Source organism: Mercenaria mercenaria, chromosome 14 (genome assembly GCF_021730395.1).
Source record: "Mercenaria mercenaria strain notata chromosome 14, MADL_Memer_1, whole genome shotgun sequence".
Taxonomy (NCBI): Eukaryota; Metazoa; Mollusca; class Bivalvia; order Venerida; family Veneridae; genus Mercenaria; species Mercenaria mercenaria.
The window spans coordinates 7,153,204-7,164,024 of record NC_069374.1 but is presented as its reverse complement, the minus strand read 5'-3'; the positions used below and the strand labels follow the sequence as shown (position 1 = coordinate 7,164,024).

General features: G+C 34.8%; 1 protein-coding gene across 1 annotated transcript; it reads left to right on the top strand.

Moving 5' to 3' along the window:
• Positions 1–1,369: 1,369 nt before the first annotated feature.
• On the top strand, positions 1,370–5,717 carry LOC123528171 (potassium voltage-gated channel subfamily B member 1-like). Its single transcript, XM_045307909.2, has 3 exons — positions 1,370–1,765; positions 2,063–2,219; positions 3,897–5,717. Exons 1-3 carry the CDS (start codon positions 1,473–1,475, stop codon positions 5,106–5,108), a joined length of 1,662 nt encoding a protein of 553 aa, XP_045163844.2. The 5' UTR covers positions 1,370–1,472; the 3' UTR covers positions 5,109–5,717.
• The last annotated feature ends 5,104 nt before the right edge of the window (positions 5,718–10,821 follow it).

Genomic DNA, 10,821 nt, shown 5'->3' with positions numbered 1-10,821 from the left:
GTATTAGTTATTACGTGCGCACGTATTAAAATAAAAAACATCTATGTCACCTCTGTGCTACCGTAGGTAACCGAGGGTAGATGTAGGATATTTCCCCCGCTGTCCGTTAGCAATTTCGTGTCTTGAACCCCTTGAAGGATTTCGATAACACTTGACACAAATGCTCACCACATCGAGACAACGTGCAGAGCGCAGGTTTTGGATGACTCACTTCAAGGTCACACTATGGGGTTAAACTTGAACTGCTTGAAGGGTTTCAAAGAAACTTTGCATGAATGTTCACCACATCGAGTCGACGTACTGAGCGCATGTTTGGGATGGCTTGCTTCAAGGTCAAGGTCACACTTAGGGATCAAAGGTCATACGACTTTGTTTCGAGTGTATATTGGTCTGTATTGTGGTGCTCTTGTTTGTATTTGGCAGATCAATTTTTTGTGCTGTACCTGGTAAGGACTTTTTTATGGACTTAAATTTTTTTTTGAATTTCTTCCCTTTGTTGTTCCTGTCTTTTGGGCTTTAACAGTAACTTGAGTCCTTTAATTTTTGCTCTCTTCCTCTGATATAACCCTTTAGACGTATATTGCCCCGCTTGGCGGAGCACTTGTTAATTTAAAAGTGTCTTCAATAATGTTACCTTTACGACCAAAAACGAATAAGTTTTACATTAAAAATCTGGCGAAATCAGATTTCGAAATCTTACAGTATTTTTGCACGAAAATGTTGCGTTAATGCTAACTAAGATATTCCAAAAATGAGCCGTGCAGTCTGGTCAGGATCCATGCTGTCCGGTATCAATACCTATTGCAAATAGAGAAACCGATAGCGAACAGCATGGATCCTGACCAGACTGCGCGGATGCGCAGGCTGGTCTGGATCCATGCTGGTCGTAAAGCCACTATGTTGATTTTCCCATGGCGCGGCTCAAATTATGTTTATAACAATCCGTTCTTTAAAAAGTCAAAATTGAATACTTCATTTTTGTGTCAAAAATAAACTGTATATTAATTATAAGTACAATTTTATATAATTTCGGAAATCACATGAAGTCTTTGATTAAGCCGCTAACGCTTTTAATTGCAACTATAGTGTTTCAGAAAGCTTTGAATAGATACAGATGTTGGAGAGAAAAAAACAATTAGTGATAATTGTGATGCGTTATCAAGTATTCATTCCTTGTAATTAAAAATATGTTTGTACCTGCGTGTCTGCTGTAAAATTTATCGCCATTATAGCCAGGTAAAATGAGTATTGTAACAACACGAATGACCTGTTGAGGTGTTAGAATATTGGAAAAATAATGTGAACGTAACAGAGTGAGTTAGATTCTAATGATCTGTTGATTGGAAATCACTTTCGCAGAGTCTCGAAACTGGCATAAATTTCAAAATGTTGGTTAGTTATTGTTTGTTTATGCAATTACAATCAAAATCTATAGTCAAGTTTTAAATTAGAATAATATCACATCAAGCAAAATGAATGAAAGAATACATTTCGACGTCTGCGGGCAGATGTACGCAGTTTCCAGGGAAGTTATTGAAAATGGACCGCCGTCTCGTCTGACAAGAAGTTTTTGGACTGAAACTTTAGTCTCTAATTCTGAATGCATTGTTATAAACCGACCACCAGAGAGTTTTACAGCTATTTTGGCATTCTATCAAACAGGAGAATTACACATCCCTATGACGTCATGTCCGGGCGCATTCATTAGGGAGCTGGAGTACTGGGAGATTTCGCCGAATGTTTTGACAGAGTGCTGTTACAACAGGTAAATATTTTACACCGTATATTCTATTGCCGTTAATTTTGTTTAAGTTTGTAGTCTTCTGTATTCTTTGTCAATAGAAAACAAATATAACCCTGTTCTGTATAGGCGGCACTCAGCTCTTTGTTTACTTAATTGAAGTAATTTTCCAACGGACTTGCGCACATTGACTTTACCGTTTAACATTTGAATTAATTTGTATTTGCATTTATTTTGTTTGACGATAAAACTACTGAAATATTAAGACCGAAATGTTGAGAACTTTCTTTTACAGCGTCTTTAGCTTTCATTATAATGTAGGTTGAAGAGTTTCTTGGATGATCAGGATACATTGCGGACATTTAATGAAACACTGGCAGAGTCAGCTTCCTCATTGCCTACATACCAATGTATGTCCGACTGCAGAGCAAAGGTATGGGAAACAATCGAATACACAAAGGCTTCACTTGTCGGAAAAGTAAGTTTAAAATTAACGAGTTTTCAATTTTTTATCAGATTCGTCATGTGCAAACAAGTCGTGCTTAATACGGAAATAAGTCAAAATTAATCAATAATGATAAAACTTCACAAAAAGCGTGGAATATTAAAATCACGTATATAATTTATCTAACAAATACGGTGGCACAGAGGTGACAAATATGTTTTTATATCAATACGTGCGCACGTAATAACTAATGCGTGCGAACGTACTAGTACCAAAACATCATCGCACATACCATAAAAAACATCTTCGTACGTATAAAGTAATACGTGCGCACGTACTAGTACAAAAAACATCATCGCACATACTAAAAAAACATCTTCGTACGTATAAAGTAATACGTGCGCACGTACTAGTACAAAAAACATCATCGCACATACTAGTAAATACGTGCGCATGTACTAATTAAAAAACATCTTCGTACGTATAAAGTAATACGTGTGCACGTATTAGTTTGTGCGTGCGTAGATGTTTTTATAAACTAATACGTGCACACGTAAAGTCTTTTACGTGCGCACACGTATTGCTTCATACGTACGAAGATGTTTTTAACTAGTACGTACGCACGTACTAGTATGTGCGATGATGTTTGTTATACTAGTACGTGCGCACGTATTACTTTATACGCACGAATATGTTTTTTTATAACATGTGCGATGATAATTTTTGTACTAGTACGTGCGCACGTATTAGTTATTACGTGCGCACGTATTAATATAAAAAACATATATGTCACCTCTGTGCCACTGTTAACAAATGCCCAAAGAGGACTTACTTATTTAATTTTCGAAACATTTTGTTGATTTTATATTTTATATATTTATATATTATATATATTTATATTACGGTCAAGACTTGTCAATTTGCGTAATTTTGTATAATATAATTAAAAATCATTTCTCATTTTGTATTTTGTATAATTAAAAATCTCTTTACATTTCGTACAATTAAAATCATTTTGTATAATTGAAAATCATTTCGCATCGGCATAACTAAGAATGACAATTCTATGAAAAGACTGGTTATATGATACAAGAATAAGCTGAATTTCAGCTATTGTAAGTAAAAAAAATCGTCAATGATGAAAATTTTCATCGAAAATCACGTCATTGACCAGTTATTTGCGATTCGCTGACGGGCACTGTACTAACACATTCCTGATATATACATATTATATATTTTGGACAAAACAAAAAACTGACAATTTTCTGTAAACTTATCTAATGTCAAACAGTATTTGGACTTTTCTCAACTAATGTAAAAATTATCACTTGTGTTGAGATAACGGGCAGTCAATCAGACGATATGCATAATTTATAAATAAGTTCACGAAAAGTTTTTATTTCAGTAAAAGGTGTACTAGACCAAAATTTAATATTTGAAAACGTGCACAAATACTGCATATAGTTTAAGTAAACATAGAATTAATACATTGATGTGTATTAACTTTATTATGCATTAGCTCATTAGTTATAGCTGAACACAGTATAAATGTGTAGTTTTAATGATGAATGTAGTTCTACACACACAATCAATTTACATATATTTAATAAAGTTAAATATGCTTGATGAGGATTTTAAATAATTAAATATGAAACAGTTAGGTGAAAGGTAGCCATTGGATATCAATTAGTTATTATTTTATTATTACAGATATACTTTGCAGCGACGTTTCTGATGGTGTTACTGTCTATATTTGTGATGGCATGTAGTACAGATCCAAGCTTCCATAGGACAATGACTAACTGCGAGCGATTTCAGCATGCGTCTTCTTCGTTTTGTGCAAACATTAATATTCCAAAGGAATCAACAAGTGCTTCTTGGAGAGAAAAAAAAACTAATTCTTTTTTAAGATTCGAGCAGCAGGACCATGAGAATAGGACTGGAGTAAATCATCATCTTGGGTTCTTGATCCGCGGAGAACGTGCTGGCTTGAATACACATGATAACAGAACATTTCCCAACCTAAACGAAGTTCGTGATGAATCGCCCGAGGATGAGTTGCCAACTGACAAACATTCCGTAAACAACACTGTAGATACACCTGACATGGAAAAAGGTAACGGTACAAACGCCAAAAATGAAACTCTATTAACGCAAACACCAACATTCTTTCACATACAAGAAATATTTGAAGAAACAAAACATGTGAAGGTACCAAATTATAAGGTGAAGTTGTTTGTCCTTGTTATTTTTGAGGGCCTAACGACCATATTTTTCACAATTGACATTATTGTAAGGTTGTTTACATGCCCGTTTCTCAGAGGGTATTTCCTCTCTGTTATAAACTGCGCAGATGCTCTTTCGTTGATAGGAGCTTATGCATATTTTCTTCTATATTATATGTACCCTCACCTACGATACAACCGTTGGATTGACAAAATAGCATATATCCAGATGTTACGCGCACTCCGTTTCTTTCGTATAGTGTTGAATGTGCGTGCTGGAAAAGTTCTTGTCTATGCTGCACGTAAAAATATGAAAGACCTTTCTATTGTGATCTTGTTCTTAATAACTGGCATGTGCACCTTTGCGAGTTGTTTCTATATAGCTGAAGATAGCTCAACAATTAAAAGCATTCCAGATGCTTGGTATTGGGCAGTTATTACCATGACGACGGTTGGATACGGCGATATTCAACCGCAAACTATGATCGGAAGATTAATCGCTTGTGTTTGTGCCGTTTCTGGAGTGTTATTGCTAGCAATGACAGTACCAATATTTGCAAATCATTTTCTGATTTTATATCAACACGCAGAATCAGAGAATAATGTCATGAAATTTCAACGAAGAAGATCAGGTAAAAATGAAAATGAAAGAATGAAAATGTTAAGCAAAACAGCGATGAAGTCAGCGAAGAGATAATTGATTCTCCTTTTTTGAGAATGTTTAAAGCTATACACATATAAATTAGAATAATTCTTGTTAGATTTGTGTACCATTATTTGCATTTCAGAAAATACTGTATGTTAATATTATACATTCATTGATGGCCACTGAAGTTACATAATTTATAAGAAAATATAGAACGAACTGTTCTTTAAAAACAATTAATATTTTAGCATATTACTTGTGAATAAATGATGCTCAAAATTCAGCACGTGAATATCCATTACAACCATCATGCTACTGCTTTGGATTTATCTTTTAATAATTCTATTGCTGCATTATCTTGAGTTGTTTGTCAAGCGCGCTTTTAATATCATAAATATGTTCTAATAAATATACCTATCCGACAACATTTGCTGCCGGATAGATAGTTCTAAGGCGTTGGACTCTTAAGTTTAGTATTTGCTGATTGGGTTGCACAGAATTTGAAGTATGTTCATTTTTTCTTTTACATATTCTTGAAGTACGAGGTTGATACAATAAAATTGTCAATGGTTTTCGCATGCCTAACATACCGTATAAAGTGTATTTTTACACGCTGCTAATTTTTACCATTGTTCACGACAAAATCAGATTCGTAAATATTGGCCTCGTATAAATTCGCCGCATAAAGTCAAGTAAACCGGTAGACTTTGTGATTTCTTAAATTTTAAAATCGTATAGAATAAAATCATGTGTTTTTATCCGTAAACCCGTTATACGGTATCAAAAATACCCTTCAAAGTACTCTCCCTGCATAAAAACAGGCTTTTAGAGTCGTGCTATCAATTACCTGACTTTTATTCAATCATTGTTAGTTTTATTTGCTTCAATGGGGCTCAGAATGACTGACCCTAAGTTTCATCCCAAATGAGCAACATAGATGTTTTTCTTTGGATTACATTTTTAATGTTTTTCAGAAGTTTTTTGGTGCAATCTAAACACTTGGACTTTTGGTCTCGTTTCAACAAATGTGGGACCCTTCTTTAAAACAGTCATTCAGAATATGATCTCAGGTCCCATCGGAAATGCTTACGGTGTGTCTATTCGGAAAATAGTATATCGATCATTTTCTTCTATCATTTCCCTAATGACAGCATTGTTTTTCTTTGTTGCTGCACAATATTTCTGCCTGGACATTTACAGTCTTAAAGACTATTTTGATCATCTTTCATGACAGCATTGTAATATAGCATCTGTATATGCCGTATTCTAACACGACCTGGAATAACCTACATACATGTAGTGCAAAATATGTCTCTGGTTATTCTGCAATAAACAATTCTTGAACTGTGCTGCGCGCGCACCATGTTTTGACTATTCCATTTATATACTGCATGTAAAGTTTTATGTATGAATCTGCAACTTTACAGTTTTGTGGGAGGAAATTTCAACAGACAAATCCAGGTGCGTTCAGAGCGTAAAAAGTAGTTACCATTTTTTTAAAACTGTTATTCCAAGTATGTCGTGTTAGAATCGAACTAACAAGTTCCAAAGTGTGATTTATCGTAGAATAACCCGTGTTTTTCGTTCTAATGCGAAAGAAAATATCACTTAGGCCTACGGCCTTCGTGATATATTCTTACGCATAAGAACTCAAAACACGGGTTATTCTACGATAAACCACACTTGGGAACTTATTATATCTTAAACATTAGTATGTGTAATTCAACAATGAATAACTTGGTCAGCTGTGAAAGAAGTGAATCAATATTTCACAGATATGTGGAGCAAACATCCGTTATCAAGTATGTTGTTAAGTACAATGGTTTCTACGGACGATCTTTAATGACAGAATTTATTTATTAAATACGTGAATCAACTGCAGCAAAAACAGTTTAGTTGTTGATATAGATGACATACTATTGTCAAATGAAATGTCGTCAATATAGGAACAAAGATCACTAATTCATATGTGGATAAAGCATTTTACTTACTTTTTGCTCGACAATTCTAAGAAAAAGGACTACTGCACCCACCCTTGCTTAGGCGTTGGCGTCAGTGTCTACGTTGGTTAAAGTTTTATATGAAATTGAATACTTCTTTATCACTAAAGATATTCTCTCAAAACTTGCTCTACTTGATCATAGTGACAATTTGCATGTGTGGCAAGTTCTGTAACTCTAAATGCGATAATTCAAAAATAATGCCAATTTTTAATAAAAAAAAAATTTGGTTAAAGATTATATCTATTAAAATATCTTTTTCAAAACTAAAGATATTGAACTGAAACTGGCTGTAAATCTGCTTGTTCATAGAGACATGTACATTAGTGCGACAAGACGCTTATCTTTATCTGCAATATTTCTAGAGTTATGTCCCCTTTTGACTTAGAAAGATTAAAGTGTTTCTCAAGTCTACCATTTTCCTCACTACTTATGATATTCAATAGACAGTTACTTTACCTTCTCAAAATGACAATGTACGCTAGTTTGTCAAGATGCATAACTCTACTTGCGATATTTCCAGAGTTATGTTCCTATTTAACCAAAAAATTGTAGTTTAAGTTTTTCAAAGAATACAATATCTTGTTTTAACCATTGTAGATGCTACGTTAAAACTTCAAACTCCTCTTTTAGGTAATAACAGAAGTTTACGGCATCAAGTCCCATTACTCTTACATGAAAGCAAATAGATTTCCCCCTTCTTAGATGTGCATGCCAATTGCTGTCTCCAATGTTAACACAAACATTTATACAATTGACTGAGGAGGATAAAGCATGGTAAAAGAAACAAGGACAAAAGTCCAACAGGAATAGAACAGCCACATCCAGAGAACGTAACCGCCCATACAGCACTCCACGCGGAAATATGTGTAAGTGCAACTGTGTACACGCACACAGTAATTGAGCACATGTACACAACAACACAAAAGATGCACGGCCCGTAACTCTGAATTTTTGTATAACTGCAAAGTAATGCTTCTTTCTGGACTTGGAAAATGCAGGTTAAAGTTTTGCATGGAAACTACTCCAAAAACTGTTCTAGGTACTTGGTTGAAACTTCACAAACTTTTCTGTCTACAAATAGCTATATATTGTCCAAGAGTTATGGAACTTGGTGCTGTGATCTTTTTCAATGGCACCCAGCATCAAGTTCCACAACTCTTGGACAATATATAGCTATTTGTAGACAGAAAATCCGTTTTTCTAACAAGCATTTGAATAGTCGAGCGTGCTGTCATAAGACATGTCTTGCAGATGTTAAGACTTGATTAAATGCGTATTTTTGATGCGAAATTGAGTTAATAACGTTTATACTTCCGTTACGTTTCACAAAGTAATACATTTCAGTATTTAACGAATTTTTTTTTAACGAAAATATTTATTACAAGTTCATCATTTTCGTCTCTAGGAAGAAGTAGCAAAATGATTTACACTGATTCGAACATTTGTATATATCTCATTGTAATATTTGTAAAAAGCTCTATTTTGTCTTATTTCGTGTAGTTAGCAATATGAATGGTATGAAATGATACTAATATGTGTGTAACGTCGCACATTATTCCTCCGTGGGGTATTACAGATGTAGAGACGACATACCGATGTGAAGCTGGACAGTGGATAAGCGTAAAATAGGGGGGAGTTTCTCCAAGTTATTTTTAAACAATTAAACTTACACGTTTTACAACGGTTGCTTTATTTTTTCGGCGTGCCGTATTAAGCACGATTTTATGACCTCATATGACCTTATGCCGCCTGAATAATGTACCAATCGGATTGCTTGGTAAGGTACTAGTATTCTCGGTATTTTCAGCCATAATGAGAGATTTTGTTAGAGTGGCGCTAATTGGAGGAAAGGCTGAAAATGCTTCACTCTGAGTCATGTGTGACACTGAGTGAAGTGACAACGCGTTCGTCATCTATAACCTCTATAAGTACAGCACCATCGGATTGTATGCGTGCCAATTGAACAGGTGCGCGTAACCAAATATTCATCTGCTCATCCGGACATATTTCTGTTTTGTTTAGTTTTCTTGTTAAGTTATTTCTGTTTTGTTAAGTTTCCTTTCCTTAAGTTTTGTTTTTACAAAAGGGTTATTTGTTGTATACAGTCATTAACTCTTACCCTGCATTACAGCAACAATTTCTAACCAGTGCAAATTATTACTAACCTGCAACAACAGTCATGTCCGATACTGTTAAATTTTAGACTCTAAATTTTAAATTAATCTATTCGGTGAAAACAGTACTGTACATATTCTGAATGATAGACAAATTTGATAATAAGCTGAAGTAGGGTAAGGCTTCATGTTGCTTCCAACAATTCTAGAAATAAAGTATAGAACATATTTCAATATTGTTTGCTTACTGTTGCCATCTTTTAAGCACCAAAGGCTCAAAGTGAGCTTTTGTGATTGTTTGGTGTCCGTCGTGTGTCCCTCCACAATTTCTAAACACAGTCTTTTTCAGAACTACTGTCCTCATTTATACAAAACTTCACAGAGGCCCCTTTCAACATTGTCAAAAGATTTAAATACAAGTTTCTGCCCATATATAACTTGTGCTTCAGTTACATCACGCCGACCATCTTTTTTAAAAATATTTCTTGTTTTCGCATGTTTTGGTTCTTTTCTAGTAGTTTACTGTGGTATCATGTCCGCCTTATATCTGCTGTTGCCGTCTGCCGTGTTAAACAATTGACCTGTTTACAATTTAGAAGTTAAAATGTTGGTCACTGAGTCTTAAGTGGAACTCTATCTGACTGTTTGCCCAAATAAAATTTGGAATAAGTTAGATACTGCATTATCTCAAGTGAAGAAATAGATCACAGGGTCAACTCCTCGAAAAAAAACATTGTTAAAATTTTCAGTAAACATTTTCTACTATATCTACATGGAAGCAGGTCTGTATGATTGTTTTTTTATTTGTAGGTAGTAACGTCACACTGCCACAACTGTACGACATATGGCGATTTTCTAGCTAAGCTGCTTTGATGGTAGAGCAGACCCCAGGCGCCCCTCCATGCATTATTTCATCACCGCTGGATGGCTTCCTCGCATAAAGAATGAATGCAACCCACATCGGCGAAGGGCAAGTGATTGGAAGTCAGCGACCTTAACCACTTGGCCACGGAGACCCCCTATATGATTGTCTCTATAAAATTTGGATCATTAGTTCTATGTCAAAGCATAATAAATACTTCTGGATGCCACATGTTTTGCTTGATCTACCCAAAACCTGATCAGAGTATTTATACAATGACTGATAGTTTGGAAACTGATCATCTGAGATCAAAACTAGGTTACTAGGTAAGATCATAGAAGAAGAAAAAACATGTAACGACCATAAAGGCAACCTTTTCTACTTGGTTTACGTAATTTTAAATGTGGATATACTAATGTCAAATAATTCAGTCTGATGGTTACTACAAAACTGATCTTTCCCACAAAGGTCATTTACCTGTTAGTAAGGATTTTCTATTAACAAAATTTAGGGGTGTCTGATGCTCCTTGATGTGTACCGGTATCAATAATTCGGGTAATCCGGTAATCGGATGCTGTCTACAAATAATTAAATAGAGATCTATATCAATCTCCAATGAACATGTGAGCTTAGTGACCTCATTTTTGACGTCGAATGATCCAGTATCCATTTCGTTTCTTACGAAATAAAACTTCTATTGAGGAAACCGTTCTGATCAAATGTCATAAAAGACTGGCAAAAATTGTGACCTCTTTGGTCTTAAAAAGACAGCTGATGATGAAGGC